Here is a 21,761-nt window from a genome sequence, read left to right as displayed (position 1 = left end):
ACCATCCATTAGGCTTTGCATCCTTGCTGAAGAGACCTCAGCCTCAAACTACATGCTGATATTTTGATGCAATACTGGGGGAGTGCTGCACTGTCGTTTGGATGAGATGTTAAACTGAGAGTCTGGCTGCTCTCAGGTGGATGCAAAAGTTTCCATGCACTATTTCGAGACAGAGTAGGGAGGCTGGGTCCAATACCTGTGCCTGTCAGGTATTTGATTGAACAAAAGAAAAAACTTAACAGGGGGAAAATGGGCCGAATGGCAACAGTTCAGCTGGCGAGTCTCCCGCCCGCTGGGCGGTGCTGTGACGTCGGCAGTACTATGGTTACGAGGGGCGGGCGGGTCACAATGTGGGGCGGAGGCGCCGAGCGCCGGGGTGGGCGGGTCGGCCGGGCTGGGCGAACGCCGCCGGGCGCCGAGCAGCATGAGGTACAAGCCGGTGGCCGCCACGGAAGATGGAGCCGAAGCGCGGTTGTTGCAGGAGCGGAAAGACGCCGAGATCGGTAACGGGCGGGGGCAGGTCCCCGGGTGTGTCCGAGGGGAGGAGAGGGGAGGAGGGGAGGAGAGGGGAGGAGGGGAGGGGAGGGGAGGGGAGGGGAGGGGAGGAGAGAGGAGGGGAGGGGAGGAGAGGGGAGGGGAGGGGGGGAGGAGAGAGGAGGGGAGGGGGGGAGGAGAGAGGAGGGGAGGGGGGGAGGAGAGAGGAGGGGAGGGGAGGAGGGGAGGAGGGCAGGTCCCCGGGAGCCTCCGAGGGGAGGGGAGGGGGGCAGGTCCCCGGGAGGGGAGGGGAGGGAGGTCCCCGGGTGCGTCCGAGGGGAGGGGAGGTAGGTCCCCGGGTGCCTCCGAGGGGAGGGGAGGGGGGCAGGTCCCCGGGTGCCTCCGAGGGGAGGGAGAGGGGGGCAGGTCCCCGGGTGCCTCCGAGGGGAGGGAGAGGGGGGCAGGTCCCCGGGTGCCTCCGAGGGGAGGGAGAGGGGGGCGGCAGGTCCCCGGGTGCCTCCGAGGGGAGGGAGAGGGGGGCGGCAGGTCCCCGGCTGCCTCCGAGGGGAGGGAGGGGGCGGCAGGTCCCCGGCTGCCTCCGAGGGGAGGGGAGGGAGGGCGGGAGGGAGGGGAGGGAGGGGCGGGAGGGAGGGGAGGGAGGGCGGGCGGCAGGTCCCCGGCTGTGTCCGAGGGGAGGGGAGGGAGGCAGGTCCCCGGGTGCGTCCGAGGGGAGGGGGGGAGGGAGGCAGGTCCCCGGGTGCGTCCGAGGGGAGTGGAGGGCGGCAGGTCCCCGGGTGCGTCCGAGGGGAGTGGAGGGAGGCAGGTCCCCGGGTGCATCCGAGGGGAGGGGAGTGGAGGGAGGCAGGTCCCCGGGTGCGTCCGAGGGGAGGGGAGGGGGCAGGTCCCCGGGTGCCTCCGGGAGGGGAGGGGGCAGGTCCCCGGGTGCCTCCGGGAGGGGAGGGGGCAGGTCCCCGGGTGCCTCCGGGAGGGGAGGGGGCAGGTCCCCGGGTGCGTCCGAGGGGAGGGGAGGGGAGGCAGGTCCCCTGGTGCGTCCGAGGGGAGGGGAGGGAGGCAGGTCCCCGGGTGCGTCCGAGGGGAGGGAGGGGAGGGAGGCAGGTCCCCGGGTGTGTCCGAGGGGAGGGGGCAGGTCCCCGGGTGTGTCCGGGAGGGGAGGGAGGCAGGTCCCCGGGTGTGTCCGAGGGGAGGGGAGTGGAGGGAGGCAGGTCCCCGGGTGCGTCCGAGGGGAGGGGAGTGGAGGGAGGCAGGTCCCCGGGTGCCTCCGAGGGGAGGGGAGTGGAGGGAGGCAGGTCCCCGGGTGCGTCCGAGGGGAGGGGAGGGGGCAGGTCCCCGGGTGCCTCCGGGCGGGGAGGGGGCAGGTCCCCGGGTGCCTCCGGGAGGGGAGGGGGCAGGTCCCCGGGTGCCTCCGGGAGGGGAGGGGGCAGGTCCCCGGGTGCGTCCGAGGGGAGGGGAGGGGAGGCAGGTCCCCTGGTGCGTCCGAGGGGAGGGGAGGGAGGCAGGTCCCCGGGTGCGTCCGAGGGGAGGGAGGGGAGGGAGGCAGGTCCCCGGGTGTGTCCGAGGGGAGGGGGCAGGTCCCCGGGTGTGTCCGGGAGGGGAGGGAGGCAGGTCCCCGGGTGTGTCCGAGGGGAGGGGAGTGGAGGGAGGCAGGTCCCCGGGTGTGTCCGGGAGGGGAAGGAGGCAGGTCCCCGGGTGTGTCCGGGAGGGGAGGGGAGGCAGGTCCCCGGGTGCCTCCGAGGGGAGGGGAGGGAAGGCAGGTCCCCGGCTGCCTCCGAGGGGAGGGAGGGGGGGCGGCAGGTCCTCGGCTGTGTCCGAGGGGAGGGAGGGGGGCAGGTCCCCGGCTGTGTCTGAGGGGACGGGTCCCCGGGTGTGTCCGGGGGGTTGGAGGGAGGGGTGGGGCGTGTCCCCGGGTGCGTCTGGGGGGGTTGGAGGGAGGGGTGGGGCGGGTACCCGGTTGCGTCCGGGGGGTGGAGGGAGGGGTGGGGCGGGTCCCCGGGGTGTGTCGGGGGAGGGTCCCCGGGTGTTTCGGGGGAGGGAGGGGGCGGATCCCGGCGTGTGTCCGGGAGAGGGAGGGGGCGGATCCCGGCGTGTGACCGGGAGAGGGAGGGGGCGGGCAGGTTCCCGGGTGTGTCCGGGGGAGGGGGGTCCGTGTTACCCAGGTGTGTTCGGGGTTAGAGGATAGTACAGAACCCCAGGTGTGTTGCGGGCTGACTCAGGAATGTGTCCTGGCTAAGTGTGTGATGGTGGCCTGGGTATCCAAGTTTGTGGAGACAGACATTGGAGTTCAGTTCTCTGTGACAGTGATGGGAAGGTCAGAGATCGAGGCAGAGGGAAGTAGGGATCAGGTTCCCACGTGTGAAACCATCTGACTAGTGCAGGGGTTCGCTGGGTTACAAATGACCCGATTTACAAAAATCTGACGACGCAAATTCTCCCATACATTTTTAATGTGTTGTTCAAGCTGGTAATAGTAAAAATAAAATGTTTCATGGTATTTATTAATGACTGGATAGAGTGTATATTCCATTAATTTAGTTATGGAGAGGATTAGAGTGATAATTCAATGAAATGAAAGGATTATAGCAAGTGTATGTGGAGCGATGCGATATGGATCGCGATAGAAAATGGACATTTCTGACTTGTGGAGAAATCAGCTTATGAACAGGAACAAAACCCTTATGTAACCCAGGGACTGCCTGTACTAGAATAATTTACTAGTAATCTTCATTTAATAATACACTAATGTAGTGTTTGTCATTGTATGGTAATTTATCACATTAATTTTGATTTTATTATGAAGTTATAAATCATTTACAAGCTTTCTGAGTTTTCTAACATTTAAACATATTGTCCAACTCAATTAAATTGCAAATGTATTCTCTAGCCCAGCAAGAGCTGGTGTTTTCAAGCAAGAATTAAACTTGGACGTAAATATTTTTTGAGAAAAGCATGTTTTTACCCAAGGGGTTTCTCTGAAGCTTGTACAATCTGTTTCCATTCGCTTTCATTCCTTTGCTTGTTGACCTACACTAGGTCCTGGTTAAACAACATATGTAAATTTACATCCTTGTTTCAAAACCCCTGCCGATTTATGTAATCACCTCCAGGGTTTAGAATCCTCTTTAAAACATGCCTCTTTGAACAAGCTTTTGGTTGCTGCCTTAGTATCTTACATAGTTTATTGCTTTTTAAGATAGCAAATGTCCCAAGGCATTTCACAGTAGCATTATTACATTGGAAGTTCCACACACAAAACATCCTGGAGGAACTCAGCAGGTCAGGCAGCATCTATGGAGAGAAGTAAACAGTCAACGTTTCAGGTCGAGGCCCTTCATCGGGACTGGAAAGGGGCAGAATGCAGAATAAAAAGGTCTGGGGAGGGGGAGAAACCTTCTACCTATCACCTCTCAGCTTCTTGCATCTCCCCCCTCACCTGGATTCAATCTATGACCTGAACTCTCATCCTCTGCCTGCCTGCGCTCCTTCCCCTCCCCCGACCTTATTCTGGCTTTTGCCCTCTTCCGAAAGGTCGACTGTTTATTTCTCTCCGTAGATGCTGCCTGACCTGCTAAGTTCCTCCAGCACCTTTTGTGTGTGTTGTACAAGATTCCAGCATCTGCAGAAAGTTTTGTGTTTACATTGGAAGTCATTGTTTATTATTCTGAAGTCACTTGTTTAAAGATGCTCTGTGCCACTGGATTATACATTCTCTCTGTTCTGACTTTGCTCTGATCAGAAACTGGTAGAGAAGTAATCAAACAAACTTTGTATGCCTTCATGAACTACTTTATATCTGAGTGGAAGACATCAAAATTAGGCCTTATTTTTAAAAGAAATCTGTATTGTTGCTAATGGGTGGTTTGTGTACCTAAGGTGCACTTGTGCCTCAGGCATGTGATGTTGTTTTGTTGTCGACCACAGCTGAGATCCTCTCAAGGAAAAATTCCTTCCAATTATTTATGCATTTCTTCAAAGCTAAATCAATAGCTTTGAAGGGAAAACACTCCAGTGGCTGGAATCATACCTCTCACAAAGGAAGCTTGTTGTGGTTGTTGAGGTCACTCACCCAAGTTCCAAGACATCACGGCAGGAGTTCCTCAGGGCAATGCCCTGGGCCCATCATCATCAGTTGCTTCATTGATGCCTTTCCTTCCATTGTAAGGTCAGAGGTGGGGATGCTGGCGGGTGATTCCATACTGTTCAATGTTTGTAACTTCTCAGCAAATGAAGCAGCCCATACCTGCATACAGCAAGAGCTGGAAAACATTCAGGCTATTAACTTGGCCATCTCCCACAACAGAGTATAATTACCTGCCTTTGATGTTCAATGGCAATACTATCCCCATCGTCAATAACATAGAGACCATTGACCAGAAACTGAAGTGGGCCAGCTATATAAACACTGTTTCAAGGGCAGGTCAGAGGTTGGGTATCCTGTGGTAAGTGACTCACTTCCTGGTACCCTAAGGATTTCCCACCATCTACAAGGCAAAAATCAAGTGTATGATAGGCTCAGTTGATAGGTTTTTGATTGGTAAGGGGGTTAAGGGTTACGGGGAGAAGGCAGGAGAATTGGGGTTGAAAAAAATCAGCCATGGTTGAATGGCAGAGCAGAGTTGATGGGCTGAATGGCCTAATTCTGCTCCTATATCATATTGTCTTTTGATGGAATACTCTTTAGTGGATGAGTACAGCACCAGCAACTCTCAAGAAAATTGACACTGTTCTGGAAGAAGCAGCTGGCTTGATTGGTACTCTGATAACCTCCCTAAACATTCATTCCCCTCCACCAGCAGTGCACAGGAAGTGTAGTATGTATCATCTACAAAATGCACTGCTGTTACTTACCAAGGCTCCTCCAACAGTACCTGCCAAACCCAAGTCTTGTGTCACTATGCAGGATGAGAGCAGTAGGCACATGGGACTGTTACGGACTCAGTGAAAGTCCCTTTAAGATAGAGAGAGAGAGAGAGTGTGTGTGTGTGTGTGTGGGGCATGCTTACGTCAATAGAAGATAAAGGACGTAATGACGTTGTTGTAGAAGTTAGAAGAAGAAGAAGAGAGAAAGAGAAGGGAGAGAGACACCAGCCTGCTAGTTTTCTCTATCGATGGATGAGAAACAAAAACTGTGTCTGCCACTGAAATCCATGTATGGAAGTTGGAAGTAATCCGGTGGAGTTCACTTTGTTGCTGACCTGTAGAAGGAAACAGGTATTTGTGTGTGGACGACCACGATTCGGATGCTTTTCGGGGTGAGGAAGTCACTACCGAGTAAACACTTAAGTGTCGTTTGGGTTCCATCGTGGAACATTTGGATTTCGTATTTACTCTCTCTATGTTTCTCTACGTCTACGTCTTCAGACAACGGTAGTTGTTGAAGAAGCCCTTGCTCATGTTTCACCTTATGGCTTGCGGAACTGAACTTTAAGAACCATTCCGGAACTGGGAGTTTTGGACTTTGCCACACACACGCACACACGAAGAGTTTAGTTTTGGGGTTAACGTTAGAGGTTTAACATTTTTGAATTCTAACATACTAACATTTTTACTTTTATTTTACATATTATCATAAGTAGTGATTAATAAAATAGTTTTTAACACTGAATCATGCTCAGTGTGTTTCTTTTGTTGCTGGTTCGTGACAGGACCACCACCTGATTTGGAACTATGTTACTTGTCCTTTATCATCACTGGATCTAAACCCTGGAACTCCCTACCCAACAGGAGTACCTTCCCCAGAAGGACTGCAGCAGTTCAAGAAGACAGCTCACCACCACCCCTAAAGGGCAATAGGGATCAATCAATAAATGCTGGTCTTGCCAATGATGCCCCGATCGCAAAAATGAATTTGAATGCATTGTGCTCTTCACCTTGAAATCCCCCTGTGTTGACAAGTTTCCCTTTCCCTCCAGTCTCTGGATAAAGTCATTAGAACTGCAACCTTACAATTATAATGGATATTATAATTTTTTTCCAAAACCCTCCAGGGATTCATCCTTTTTAATCTTCCAGTCCTAACAACGTTATGAATCTTTTATTTATGAATCTTTTATTTGAGAACTTTTCATTTTTCAGATTTTGTTGTTTTCATTATTGATCCCTGTGCTTTAATCTGCTTGTCTGCTTTAAGTTAGGTAAATTTATGGCACAGAAGGAGATCATTAAGGTTGCTGTAGCTCCATGGTATACAACGTAAGAGCGCTTCTCCAGGTACTCTGCAATGTGATGAGGCTCCCAGGCTCCACCATTCCTTCAGATCAAGACTATTCTGAGTGAGAACATTTTCTTCAACTTCCTTCTAATCATAATACCAGTTTACCATGAACATCTGTCTACTGGCTATTGATCTTTCTGCTAGGTGTTCCCTGGGAATGGTTCATTGCACCAGAGAGAATCAGAGAATTGTACAGCACAGAAATCGCCCCCTTTGTCCCACTTAAGTCCATGTGACCACGATGCCCATCTACACCAATCCCATTTGCCTGCATTAGGCCCATGTCCCTCTGTGCCTTCCCTATCCAAATGCCTTTTACACTTTGCAATTGTATCTGTCTCCACCACCACCTCCTCTGGCAGCTCGTTCCAGATGACCACCATCTTCCGTGTGAAGAACTTTTCAATCTCCTTTAAATTTCTCCCCCCTCACCTTAAACTTGTGCCCTCTAGTTCTAGACTTCCCCGCTCTGTGAAAAAGCCTCCAACTACCTACTACATCTATATTCTTCATGATTTCATAAACCTCTACAGGGTCACTCTTCAGCCTCCTGCGTCCACTGAGAATAAACCCAGCCTGTCCAATCTCTCCTTATAACTACAGCCCCCCCTCCATTCCAGGTAGTGTTCTGGTGAATCTCTTCTGGACTCTCTCTCTACTGCTGTCACATCCTTCCTGTAGTGCGGCGACCAGAATTGTACACAATGCTCCATGTGCAGTCTAGCCAATGTTTTGTACAGCTGCAACATGACATCCCAACTCTTATACTCAATGCCTCGGACAATGAAGAGGAGGATACCAAATGCTGCCTTCACTATCCTATCCACCTGTGTCACCACTTTCAGAGAGCTGTGGACTTGTATCCTAAGGTCTCTCCGTACAATAACACTCCTAAGCTCCCTGCCATTTACTCTTTATGTCTTACCAGAATTTGACTTCCCAAAGTGCATTACCTCACGCTTGTCCGAATTAAATTCCATCTGCCACTTCTCCACTTATCTTTCCAGCTGATTTATGTCCCTCTGTGTCCTTAAACAACCTTCTTCACTATCTACAATGTCACCACTTTTTGTGTTGTCTGCAAATTCACCTACATTCTCATCCAAGTCATTTATATGTATTACAAACAACAAAGGTTCCAGTACAGATCCTAATGGTACACCACTTGTTACAGACTTCCAACCAGAAAAGCACCCATCCATCAGTATCCTATCACCAAGCCAATTTTGGACCCAGTATGCCATCATGCTTCAGATTCCATGGGCTTTCTGGACCAGCCTACCATGAAGACCTTGTCAAAAGTCTTACTGAAGTCCATGTAAGCCAAGTCTACCATGCTGCCTTCATCAATTTTCTGAGTTACTTCCTCAAAATGAAGATGGAGCTGCTGATTGTAGTGTGTTCATCAGCAATTCTTTTAGCAGGAAGGAACTGCGGGTGACTGCATTTTTGTAATATTTGTCGGATATAGCTTCAACTCTAGTGAACGTGAGACTGGCTCTGCACCTGGAACTTTTTATCTTGGCTCAGTGCGGAATTAAACTTCTATGGATAAATCTATTCCTCAACTGAGGAAAAACTAGGCTGATGCACAAAAGATCTGGTGTGGTGTTGTCAAAAGACAATCAATACACTCCTCTACTGAGACAGTTACCAGAAGTAATATGGTTCACCTTTCAAGCATCACTTTTCCACCCTGTGTGGCTGAGGTAAAGATGTCTTAAAGCAATTTTGGCCAAATTACGTGATTACAGGTCATCTCCAGGTTAAGGCAGGGTTCTGTTCCTGTGAACTGTTCGTAACCTGAACAGCTCGCAATTTGGAAATGTGGCCACGAGCCGAGTTCCCAGGTGGCAGAAGAAGCTTGCAGCCCTACGTCAGCCAGCAAATCTATCCCGCCTGTCTCCCAAGTGCTCGGTCACATGTATGGGCTGTACATAAGTTAGGTGTTTGCAAGCTGGGGATGATCTGTATACCAAAGCAATAGATAATATCTTAATTAGTTCTACATACTTGCCATTACTTGCAAAAAAAATAAATCCAACAATTCTTAGATGTATCAAACAATATCAGGCAATAGTTATTGTGGTTTAGACAAAGCATGATCAAAGTGAAGGCAGTGTAGGCTTATTGGGCAAAATGCCTACTCCTATTATTGTGTTATTCTGGAAATAGTTATCCTGATTGCAAAGAGCACCTTGCAATTTGTTTTGCACACAATTGAGATAGATCAGGTCAACATTCAGAAAAAGTTGCAATCAGAAGTACCTGTTGCTATTTATCCTGCCTTGGTTACTTAAACTAAATATTCTTGCCTTTCTAACAAAAATGGTTCTCCTCTTTCAGATGAGGATTGGGGCTGTTCATCTGTTATTTGCTTTTGGATTCTGACCATCCTTGTTTTCTTCCTGGTGATCATCACTTTTCCAATTTCGGGATGGTTTGTCCTGAAGGTATGTAGCACAGAACTGATTAGTATTTCATGCATTGTCTCTTTTATGTAATGGCATTGTAGTGATGTAATGGTAATGAAATTAAGTTATGGAGAGCAGAAAGTGGGGGCTGGGTTACCTTATCCAGGTTAGGATAATTTTGGACAAGGGTTTGGAAAAATTCAACCAAACTTCCTACTTCTGATGGCTATTCTGTGATTACCCTGGAAAGCAAACTGTGCATTTGTATATTGCCTTGTTATATCTGCTCATACAGTTATCTTGCACAGAATCAATATTAGAGAGGATGTATGAACACTATGGAGGTAGTATGCTGCATGAAGTTCTCTCAGAAAGCATTGAGGTGAATGGAACTCTGGTGCTATTACCCGGGGAAGAAAAATTGGCCTGGACAGATCCCCGCTCTAAATAGTCCCATAGGATTTTTAACTTCCATCTAAACCACTGGAACAAGAGGAGGCATTCTTACTGGATGACGATGCAACACTCTCTCCCCATTGTACTGGCCTACAGTACGTGCTCGGGTTTTTGCAGTGAGGCTTGAACAAAACGCACAGACAATACAAGATTTCTTTATTAGTCACACGTACATCGAAACACACGGTGAAATGCATCTTTTGCGTAGAGTGTTCTGGGGGCAGCCCGCAAGTGTCGCCACTCTTCCGGTGCCAACATAGCATGCCCATAACTTCCTAACCCATACATCTTTGGAATGTGGGAGGAAACCGGAACACCCAGAGGAAACCCACGCAGACACAGGGAGAATGTACGAACTTCTTACAGACGGTGACCACTAGTGTTTTGGATAAGCATCTGCCACACTTCACCAGAAACCAAGATGGCTATTAGGTTTCTGGCCAGAACCACTACTTACTGATGATTATAGTGTCCACGTCTGCTTTCATTATTCGTGATCTGTGGATTTATGCTGGTATTATTGTATTGCTTTCTGGAATTCTGATCCTTTACTGTTGATAGAGAAAGAGAGGGAGATATGCTTCACTAACACTGCTTCTGTTTACAACTGCAGATAGTGCCGAGCCAAGAGCGGTTTGTTGTGTTCCGTTTGGGAAGAATTATAGGCAGCAAAGGTCCTGGAATTGTTCTCTTGCTGCCTTTCATTGACCAGTGGCAGGTGGTTGATCTCCAGATTCAGTCTTTCAATGTTGCACTGTTTGAGGTACGTTCCCTTCTGGACCCTGATTTCTCGAAGTTGCTGTTAATGCTTTTTGCAAAATAAACAATACGAGGGCAATTAGAAATTAATTGCAGCCACATGCTTTCTGACCTGGACTGTAATGCAATAGCTTCATTTTAGCAAATCCATGCTTCATCTGCAACAATGCCTTTGGGAATACCTAGCTCTACATTGTGTGCACCTTGTATTCAGTGCAACACAAGTGTAAAACATGACAAACCATTCTCAGCTTGGAACTGTCCACAACTGTAAACAGAAACAGCTGTTAGTTCTCCATCAGCAGAGAAAGATTAGAATGCCAGAAAGCAATCCAGAAATACCAGTATAAATCTCAGGATTTCTGATAATCAGTGAAGAAATTGGCATTGAAATCTCCAGTAACTAGTGGCAGCCTTCATGGGTCCTGATGTTAATCAAACCGTTGACGTGTGGTCTCAGAATTTTAGATTATATTTTGGTGTATATTCGGAGACTATGTTCTCTCATATGGAAAAAGAACATTATAGCCGTTAAAACACAGCATATATTCTGCCAATATGTAGGTGTGAGCTATTAGAGCTTCCACAATCTAATTGCTATTAAGTTCATACAGAAGCCAGTTTAAAAAAAAACAGCAGATATTCTGGGGTTGGTATTTTGAGTTTGTTGAAGGTTCTTCGATCTCTTTTAAGCAATGATGCCAAAATTTCCCATTTTGCTGCAAATCTGATAGAATCATTTCCAAAATGTGAATGTTGGCAGCAAGGTCAACATATAATACCCATCACTTAATGCCCTTGAGGACAGAAGATAGTTGTGATCCAATCACATATTTTTAGGTCTAGTTCCATATAGGTCAGAGCTAGCCACAGTAATGCCCTTGAGGACAGAAGATAGTTGTGATCCAATCACATATTTTTAGGTCTAGTTCCATATAGGTCAGAGCTAGCCACAGGCGAGGTCCCAGAGGACTGCGAGTAGCTAATGTTGTTCCTTTGTTCAAGAAGTGAAATGGAGACAGTCCTGAAAATTATAAACCAGTAAGTCTCACGTCAGTGGGAGGGAAGCTATTGGAGAGGATTCTCAGCGATAGGATTTGTGAGCATTTGGAAAAGCATGAACAATTAGGGACAGTCAGCATGGCTTTGTGTGGGGCAGGTCACGTCTTACTAACTCAAGAGTTTTTTGAGGAGGTGATGAAGGTGATTGATGAAGTTCGAGCTGTGGATGTTGCCTACGTGGATTTTAGTGAGGCATTTGACAAGGTCCCTCATGATAGGTTCAGCCAGAAGATTAAGTTGCATGGGATCCCCAGTGACTTGGCTGCTTGGGTTCAGAATTGGTTGTCCACAAGAAGATAGGGTAGTGGTCGATGGGTCTTATTCTGGCTGGAGGTCAGTGACTCGTGGTGTTCTGCAGGGATCCGAACTGAAACCTCTGCTGTTTGTGATGTATATAAATGATTTGGATGAAAATGTGGATGGATGTGTTAATAAGTTTGCAGATGGCATAAAGATTGGTGACGTTGTGGATATTGTAGAAAATTGCGAAAGGATACAACAGGATATAGATCAGTTGCAGATATGGACAGAGAAATGGCAGATGGCGTTTAATCCAGGCAAGTGTGAGGTGTTGCACTTTGGGAGATCAAATCTAAAGTGCAAGTGCACAGTTACTGTCAGGATGCTTAACAGCATTGATGTACAGAGGGAACTTGGGCTACAAGTCCATAGCTCCATGACAGTGGCTGCACGTTGATAGGGTGGTAAAGGTGGTGTATGGAATGCTTGCCTTTATTAGTTGAGGCACTGAGTTCAAGAGTCAGGAAGTTATGTTGCAGCTTTATAAAACTCTGGTTAGGCCACATCTGGAGTATTGCATTCAATTCTGGTCGCCCGTTATAGGAAGGATGTGGATGGTTTGGAGAGGGTGCAGAAGAGGTTTACCAGGATGCTGCCTGAATTAGAGGGCGTATGCAATAAGGAGAGATTGGAGAAACTAGACTTATTTGCTCTGGAGCAGCGGAAGCTGAGGGGTGACCTGATAGAAGTTTATAAGATTATGAGAAGCATAGATAGAGTGGACAACTGGAAGCTTTTTCCCAGGGTTGAAATGTCTAATACCAGAGGGCATGCATTTGAGGTGAGAGGGGGTAAATTCAAAGGAGATGTGCGGGGCAAGCTTTTTTTAACACAGAATTGTGCATGTCTAGAATGCGCTGACAGGAGTGGTGGTGGAGGCAGATGAGATAGAGGTGTTTAAGAGGCTCTTAGATAGACACATGAATGTGCAGGGAATGGAGGGATACGGACCATGTGCAGGCAGAAGGGACTTAGTTTAATTAGTTTGGCATAACATCGTGGACTGAAGGGCCTATTCCTGTTCTGTGTTCTCTAAGTTCTATTTGGGGAAAGACAAATTGTAAATTGGTTTATTATTGTCACATGTTCCGAGGTACAGTGGAAAAACTTTGTTTTGCATGCCATCCATACAGATCATTTCATCACATCAGTGCATTGAGGTAGTACAAGGGAAAAGCAATAACAGAATGCAGAATAAAGTGTTACAGTTACAGACAAAGTGCAGTGCAGGCAGACAATAAGGTGCAAGGCCATAACGAGGTAGATTGTGAGGTCAAACTCTAAACTCAACTCTAAACTGAATTAAACTTTAAAACTTTATTTATACAGCACGGTAACAGGCCCTTCTGGCCCAACGAGCCCGTGCCGCCCAATTACACCCATCTGTAACTGAATAGAAATTCCTTAGCAAGCAGGGTGGAATTGAAATTGTCTCTCTGGATCATTAGTCCAATAATTTAACCACAATGTCATTGTTTTTCAGTTATACCGTGTCTTTTTAGAGTAAAATAAATTAATCTAAAAAATGGCATTTAAATGTTATTTTTATTTCTCTTGCTACTCCGTAAAGCCAAAAAAAAAAGCCGTCGTCTAATCTCACAGTACATCATGCAGAAGAAAGGGTAAACTCTCATCTCTTTTACACAGGCAGCTTGTAAAGATGGAGCTCGGATTGTTGTTGGTGCAACAGTCAGATACCATGTCTCGAATCCAATCCTTTCTGTGATGGTTGTGCAGGATATCAGGAGTACCTTGGCGCACACTGTTAAGTCTGTGATGACTGGCTTCCTGCTCAAGAAAACCCTTTCGAGCATCAAGAAAAGTAAAAATGAAAAACAATTATCAGTGAGCACCTTTATTTTTTGAAAAATAATTTGACTATTTCATTGAGCACTGCCAGGGCCAGGTTGTCCATTGCTGCCCTTCTGTTTGTTGTTTCACAGTCTGTGGTACTATTAGAACTCTGCCATGAAATTTTGTTTGCACTGGCCAGTTCAAAAAGCATGATGTGTTTCACTCGACTCTGCAAACGAAATTGCACAGTAACTCAGAAACTCTGAGTGTATGACTTCTCATCTCTCATGTGTTTCAGACCTAATATATGGCTCGTCTGTTGGCTGTTCCTAAGCCAGCTGGCTGATCTTTGTTCATGAGGATCAGCATTTCAGTCTCAGTCATAGAATCATAGAGTCATACAGCATGGAAACAGGCCCTTCGGCCCAACTGGTTCATGCTGACCAATATGCCCATGCAAGCTAGTCCCATTTAGCCCCTATCCTTCTAAACCTTGTACCTGTTCAACCGTCTTTTTAAAAGTAGTATTGTACCTGCCTTGACCACTTCCTCTGGCAGCTCATTCTATATATGTATTACCTCAGGGTAAAAAAAACGTTGCCCCTCAATTTCCTGTTAAATCTCTCCCCTCTCACCTTAAACCTATGCCCTCTAGTTCTTGATTCCCCAACACTGGGAAAAAGGTTGAGTACATTCACCCTATCGATGCCCCTCATGATTTTGTACACCTCTGTAAGATCATATCAGAAGAGGGACAAGTCTTCCATTACTCTCAGTCCCCTATGCTCCAAGGAAAGAAGTCCTAGCCTATCCAACCTCTCCCTATAACTCAGTTCCTTGAGTCCCGACAACATCCTTGTAAATCTTTTCTGCATTCTTTTTCTAGTTTAATAACATATTTTCTATAGCAGGGCAACCAGAACTGAACACAGTACCCCTAGTGTGGCCTCAACAGTGTCTTGCACAACTGCAACATAACCTCCCAACTCCTGTACTCGATGCCCTGACTGACGACGTCCAACGTGCTGAATGCTTTCTACGCCGCGCTGTCTACCTGTGACTCCACTTTTAGGAAACCATGTACCTGATCTCCAAGGTCCCTCTGTTCTACAACACTCCTCGAGGCCCGACCATTTGCCATCCCTCAGCCCACTTACCAGCTGATCACGGTCCCTTGTAACTTTTGATAACCTTCTTCACTGTCAACGATACCACCTATTTTACTGTCATCTGATCATACCAGGGAGCCCAATTCTTGTTTTACACCTCAAAACATTTTACCATATAAAAAACCCAATTGTTGCTCTCCCCAACGTGAACATGCAGCAATAGCCAAAAGCAGCAACACTGCCTCAATATTGAACACACCTCCCCTGCCCCACAAGCACCTCTGTCCCTCCCCTCAGCTTGAGGGCTGCACGGATCTCAGCAACAACCAGAGGATCTAAGTCATATGGGTTAGACAAGTTCTGATAAAGTGCCATTCTGTCTTTCTTTTTTCTACTCCCATTCTCTTTCTTTCCCCTGTTTTCTCTTTTTCTTCCCCTCCTCTTTGCTCTCTACCCCGCCCCTACCCCTCTTCTTGGCCCCCCCACCCTACCCTCCTAAGGCTTGCATTTATCCAGCACCATTAATAAACTTTAATGGCCTCAGACACTCAACCACCAGGGCAATGCTTAGATACTGGGAGGTTTCATAAATTGCCTTAAAATAAGCAAGAGTTTTTTTTTTGGTGGGGTGGGGAGATCCGTGTGGAGGGGTGATTAGTGTGGAGGGGATTTGTTCCTTAGCTCAGACAGCTGAAAGCACAGCTGGCAGTGTTTGGGAACTGGTGAATTGGGGGGGTGCTGGAGGTGGTGAGAGAGAACTGAGGCCAACATTTCTGCAAGGAATGAGCCACTGGAATCAGCTGACAATGTCCAATCATGCCACGTAGTATGGCAGTGCCAATTGCAGAAGACAAAAAGAGGGAAATTACACCATACAAGAGGATTTTCCTGTTTGCTTTGAAAATCCCCACTTAGAAGAGAAGCCTCTTAAGTATAATACATTTGTTTTTGTTCTTTTTTTATCTTGTAGCTTGAGATTAACGAGAAGACCAGGTCCTGGGGTGTGGAAGTGGACCAGGTGAATGTGGTTGTGCACAGCGTATTGAAGTACCCGAAAGAAGTGGCTCGCAACTCATCCACGATTCCACCCAGCAGTCGACTAAACCTGCTTTCCGTACCCCTCCGCAAGATAGCTGAGCGTGTTGTAAATAGCAGTAGCTCTGCACCATCAACACCTTCTCAGCAGACCTCTGAGTTTACCAGTGACAGTGAAGGTTAGGAATGTTCCTCTAATACTCAGGGACACTTCGGGGAAAACGTATGGTAAATACACTCCTCTAAAGATTCAAACATGTGGACAGCACATCTCAAATCTGTAAAATCGGCGCTTCCTCCGTTGAGCGATGATCTCCCTCACAGTTTACTTGGGGGTCCTGTCCTAGAACCTCAAACCCACCAGAAGAAGGTGCAGGCATTTCCTTGCAGGTCAACTACCTGCTAACAGGGTTAATTTTCTTTCCTTCCTCCCTTCCTTCTCTCTGTCCACCTGCCAACTTCTCTGTCTGCCTCTCCATCTCTGCATCTCTCCGTCTCCATCCACCTTCTTCTCAAAGTGGGCCACTGCCTGATGATGAGGTTGCTCGATTGCTTTTCTGTTCCTCTAAGCTTGTGGTGCTTACACATTGAGATACGCTTCTCGCATGTCTGCGTGCCATTTCTTCTGACTGCTATGCGATCTCTGATTGTGGATGAGCTGGGAGCAGAGGCCACGTTTGGGGATAAGAAAACCTGGCATCTGCACAATGTTAGGTCCAGTGGTGAGTGGACACTGCCTGTGTCCTGGTGACCTTTGCCTCAATGGTGATAATGGCATTAGTGTGGGGACCTTCTGAAATAGTTGGACGGATCTCTCAGTGGCCTCTTAAAACCCGTCTCTTCAACAAAACCCTTATATCTGTCAGATTGCGAACAGCTAGGGCCTGGAAGTAATGAAGCTTCTAGGAGTGAATTGGCAACTAGAACTGACATCATCACCATAGAACCATAGAATAATACAGCACAATACAGGCCCTTCGGCCCACCATGTTGTGCCGACCTTTACACCACGCCTAAGACTATCTAATCCCTTCCTCCCACATATCCCCCTATTTTAAATTCCTCCATATGCTTATCTAACAATCTTTTGAACTTGACCAACGTACCTGCCTCCACCACCACCCCTGGCAGCGCATTCCATGCACCAACCACTCTCTGGGTAAAAAACCTCCCTCTGACATCTTCCTTGAACTTCCCATACATTACTTTAAAGCCATGCCCTCTTGTATTGAGCATTGGTGCCCTGGGAAAGAGGCGCTGGCTGTCTACTCTATCTATTTCTCTTAATGTTTTGTACACCTGTATCATGTCTCCCCTCATCCTCCTCCTCTCCAATGAGTAAAGCCCTAGCTCCCTTGGTCTCTCCTCATAATCCATACTCTCCAAACCAGGCAGCATCCTGGTAAATCTCCTCTGCACCCTTTCCAACGCTTCCTCATCCTTCCTATAATGAGGTGACCAGAACTGGACACAGTACTCCAAGTGTTTGCTGGAATATAGTTCATAGATATGTTCTGGTCATAAAATTGGCCGTAATCTTGAGCTGATTTCCCTTTCCCATCTTTGAGGCCAGTTATAGCACCCTGCCTGCCTCTCTGGATGAGAGAGCTTAATGTCGATCATCTCTTCTCAAAAAGGACTTGTGACTCCAACCTAGTAAAGCAGGAACGTTGTTCTGTTGATCCTCCTAAGGATTCCCAACTCTTTCTCCTCTACATTGACGACTGCATTGGGGCTGCTTCCTGCACCCGTGCTGAGCTTGTCAATTTCATCAACCTTGCCCATAGCTTCCACCCTGCCCTCAGATTTACTTGGTCCATCTCTGACGCCTCTCTCCCCCGCCTGGATCTCTCGGTCTTCATCTCCGGAGACAGATTAACTGCAGACATCTTACAAACCCACTGACTCCCACAGTTATCTTGACCACACCTCTTGCTACCCTGTCACTTGCAAAGATGCCATCCCCTTCTCCCAGTTCTTCTGCCTCTGCTGCACCTGTTCCCATGATGAGGCTTTCCATTCCAGGACATCAAAGACATTGCCCCCATCCCCCCCCACCCCCAAACATAGCAGGGACAGGGTTCCCCTTGTCCGCACCTACCACCCCACGAGTCTCCGCATCCAACACATCATTCTCTGCAACTCCTGCCACCTCCAATGGAATCCCACCACCAGGCCACATCTTCCCCTCGCCCTCTCTCTTCCCTTTCCGCAGGGATCACTCCATCTGTGACTCCCTTGTCCACTTGTCCCTCCCCACTGATGAACCCCACCCCCCCCCCCCCCCCGCCACTTAACGCTGCAACTGTACTAAGTGCTACGTCTGTCCCTACACCTTCGCCCTAGACAGTCCTTCCAGGTGAGGTAGGACTTCACCTGTGAATCTCGGGGTGTCATTTATTGCATCCGGTGCTCCTGGTGCGGCCTCCTGTACATCGGTGACACCCGACACAAATTGGGTGACCACCTCGTCGAGCACCTTCGCTCCGTCCGCCACAAAAGCAAGGATCTCCCTGTGACCAGCCACTTCAATTCCACATTCCACTCCCACACCGACATGTCCATCCACAGCCTCCTCTACTGCAACGTTGAGGCCAGACGCAGGTTGGAGGAACAACACCTCCTATTCCGCCTTGGGAGTCTCCAACCTAACTTCCCGTAACCCCACCCCTCCCCTTCCCCCCCCTCCCCCCCCCACTTTTGTTTTCCCTCATTCCTGTGGCCCCCTCACCCTTCTCTTTCCCCTCCCCATCCTCGCGACCTGCCCATCTATTCCCCATCTGTTCCCCTTATTCCATCATTTACTGTCCTCTCCTACCGAATTCCTCCTCCAGCCCTTTGCGTCTTCTACCTATCACCCTCAGCTTCTTGGATCACTCCCTTTCACTCCCCCTCCCCCTCCCACCTGAATTCACCTATCACCTGCCAGCCTGTACTCCTCCCCCGACCTTCTTATTCTGGCTTCTGCCCTCTTCCTTTCTGATCCCGATGAAGGGTCTCGACCCGAAGCGTCGACTGTTTATTTCCCTCCATAGATGCTGCCTGACCTGCTGAGTTCCTCCAGCACTTTTGTGTGTGTTGCTCCTCTTAGGAGATGTTAGGGTGGTGTTGGTTGAAGAGGTAGCCTGTAAGGAATCACTGGAAGGGGGAAGTTAAGATTCTGGAGAAGAATTCCATTGCTTAGCAGCTGAACGGTGGAGAGAAGGAAATAGTTAAATGTACATGAGTTCAGAATTGGAGGAATGCAGTGACCTGAGGACCTAGGCTTGGAGAAGGTTGCAGAGGTGAGAAAGGGAGAGTCAAACACAGGCCTGGAAATGTTAAACTGAAGAACTATGAGCCCAGGAGCCAGCGTGGGTCAGGGAGGGAGGGATGGATTTTATGCAAAATACACTGCAGAGATTTGGATGACTTTGTTTATAGAAGGGGAAATGAAGGAATATCTAAATAATTAGGTGAGCAACTTTTGAAAATGTCTCTGAATGTTGTTTGCTGTCTTGGAACAGCACAGAACAGTACAGCACAGAAACAGGCCCTTCGGCCCACAATGTCTGCACTGAACACGATGCCGAATTAAACTGAGTCCTTTCTGCCTGAACATGATCAATATCCCTCCATTCCCTGCATGTTCATATGTCTACCTAACGCCTCTATTGTATCCACCAATCCCCCTGGCTTTCCTTTCCAGGCACCCACCACTCTGTGTGTGTGTGTGTGTGTGTGTGTGTGTGTAAAACAAAATTGCCCTGCACATCTCCTTTAAACTTTCCCACTCTCACTTTAAATGCATGTCCTCTATATTTGATATTTTCTACCTTGGGAAAAGGATTCTGACTGTCTACCATTCCTATGCCTCTCATAATTTTATAAGCCTCTATCAGGTCTCCCCTCAGCCTCCGACGCTCCAGAGAAAACAACCCAAGTTTGTCCAACCTCTCCTTATAGCTCATACCCTCTAAACTAGGCAGCGTCATGGTAAACCCCTTCTGTACCCTTTCCAAAGCTTCCATATCCATCCTGTAATGGTGCGAGCAGAACTGTACACAATATTCCAAGTGCGGCATGAACAAAGTTTTGTAGAGCTACAACATGACTTCCTGACTGTTATACCCAGTGCCCTGGCGATGAAGGCAAGCATGCCATACACATTCTTTACCACCCTATCTATTTACATTGCCACTTCCAGGCAGCAATGGTCTTGCACCCCAAGATCCCTCTGTACATCAATGAAGATAACAGGGTGTCTGAGGTAATTAGGTGAGCGAGTTCTGAAACTGTCTCTGAATGTCATTTACTGTCTTGCTAAGTTATTTATCTTCCTTCAGAGAATGTTCAGATTGTAATTGAAGGTACTGGGTTTGAAGAATCTGAGGATGACAGGATCAGTCCGGACTGGATACTTTCCAGAGTGCAAAGTCTCCTTTCTGAGGACCTGGTGAGACAGATTCAAGCCTGCTACCTTTTCATTGTTAACCAAAAGAATGGAGCTCGCAACCTGTATTATCTGGACCTCAGTAGAGGTGAGTCAAATGCCTTGATGTTTACATTGCCTCATGCCCATCCATTATAAGGATAATAATGGCAAAGTTGCATCATAGATAAGAAAGATTGTTTGGTATATACTTAAGAAGAATGTAATTAGTTGGAATAACAGTAGTACCTTTGTATCACTTGTTAAAGATATATGTTAAGATCGAGGAACAGAATTAGGCCATTCGGCCCTTCAAGTCTGCTCTGCTATTCGATCATGGCTGATTTATTTTTCCCCCTCAACCCCATTCTCCTGCCTTCTCCCCGTAACCTTTGACTCCGTTATCAATCAAGAACCTATCAACCTCCGCTTTAAATACACCCAATGACTTGGCCTCTACAGCCGTCTGTGGCAATGAATTCCACGGATTCACCACCCTCTGGCTGAAGAAATTCTTCCTCATCTCTGTTCTAAAGGGATGTACTTCTATTGAGGCTGTGTGCTCTGGTCCTAGACTCTCCCACTACTGGAAACATCCTCCCCACGTCCAATCTATCCAGACCTTTCAATATTTGGTAGGTTTCAATGAGATCCCCCCTCATCCTTCTAAACTCCAGTGAGTACAGGCCCAGAGTCATCAAACCCTCCTGAATTAGATGGCATGTGCTATGGGAAGAGGTTGGGCAAACTTGGGTTGCTTTCTCTGAAGCGGCAGAGGCTGAGGGAAGACCTGATATAAGTTTATAAGATTATGAGAGGCATAGATAGACAGCTAGTATCTTTTACCCAGGGTCAAAATGTCTAATACTAGAGGGCATACATTTAAGGTGAGAGGGGTTAAGTTCAAAGGAGATGTGCGGGACAAGTTTTTTGTTTACACAGAGAGTGGTGGGTGCCTGGAATGCGCTGCCGGGGTGGTGGTGGAGGCAGATACAATAGAGTTGTTTAAGAGGCTCTTGGATAGGCATGTGAGTGTGCAGAGAATGGAGGGATATGGACCATGAGCAGGCAGGAGGGTTAGTTTAGTTAGGCATCATTAGCTCAATTAGTTTGGCACAATGTTGTGGGCTGAAGGGCCTGTTCCTGTGCTGTTCTGTTCTGTGTTCTGTCTGGGGTAAGTGCAGAGAATGGAGGGATATGGACACTGTGTAGGCATTTGGGACTAGTTTAGTTAGGCACTTAATTGCCAGTTTAGTTCAGCACAACATTGTGGGCTGAAGGGCTTGTTCCTGTGCTGTACTGTTTTATGTTCTAGAACACTGAGACTGGTTGTCGGCCATCTCTAACCTGCTCCTGCTCCTGCTCCCTTTCAGATTCTGGCTACGCGGGTTACGGCATGCCCGAGAAAGAACCTGACGTGACTTTGGAAGTGACACAAAAAACCATGCAGTCTTTGTTCACGGGAGCGACGAAGCCCTTCTCCGCGTACATGAGCGGGCGAATACGCATACAAGGCGATTTGAAAGTTGCGATGAAGCTGGAAGATTTAATCAAGAAGCTGCAGCAGTGACACAGCCTGGGCACAGACTGCTGAGTTTTACATCATGTATTTTATTTACATTCTTGTTATTTTTCTCAAAAGTTCTATACTAATCAATTGTTAATAGTTTATGGACTAGTCCACTCCTGGAAAAAATAAACTTGTAATGCTAGGTTAC

The 21,761-nt window shown here is 47.9% G+C and overlaps 1 protein-coding gene across 2 annotated transcripts; it reads left to right on the top strand.

Moving 5' to 3' along the window:
- The first annotated feature begins 358 nt into the window (after positions 1–358).
- stoml1 (stomatin (EPB72)-like 1) lies at positions 359–21,759 on the top strand. Of its 2 annotated transcripts, none has more exons than XM_052042637.1 (7): positions 359–503; positions 9,050–9,156; positions 10,187–10,336; positions 13,342–13,539; positions 15,568–15,811; positions 19,958–20,152; positions 21,417–21,759. In XM_052042637.1, the coding sequence occupies exons 1-7, from the start codon at positions 425–427 to the stop codon at positions 21,611–21,613; spliced, it is 1,170 nt and encodes a 389-aa protein (XP_051898597.1). In that variant the 5' UTR covers positions 359–424; the 3' UTR covers positions 21,614–21,759. The 2 variants fall into 2 exon arrangements, with proteins under 2 accessions (XP_051898597.1, XP_051898598.1); XM_052042638.1 differs by having other exon boundaries at positions 387–503; positions 10,191–10,336; positions 21,417–21,741.
- The last annotated feature ends 2 nt before the right edge of the window (positions 21,760–21,761 follow it).

This window comes from Pristis pectinata, chromosome 32 (genome assembly GCF_009764475.1).
Source record: "Pristis pectinata isolate sPriPec2 chromosome 32, sPriPec2.1.pri, whole genome shotgun sequence".
Lineage (NCBI taxonomy): Eukaryota > Metazoa > Chordata > Chondrichthyes > Rhinopristiformes > Pristidae > Pristis > Pristis pectinata.
This window is presented reverse-complemented; position numbering and strand designations above follow the sequence as displayed.

Excerpts from the sequence above, each read along its gene's own strand:
- stoml1 (XM_052042637.1), top strand. The coding sequence starts at position 425 with ATGAGGTACAAGCCGGTGGCCGCCACGGAAGATGGAGCCGAAGCGCGG. Across the intron at positions 15,812-19,957 it reads GTTTACCAGTGACAGTGAAG|AGAATGTTCAGATTGTAATT; the intron begins GTTAGGAATGTT and ends ATCTTCCTTCAG. Across the intron at positions 20,153-21,416 it reads TTATCTGGACCTCAGTAGAG|ATTCTGGCTACGCGGGTTAC; the intron begins GTGAGTCAAATG and ends GCTCCCTTTCAG.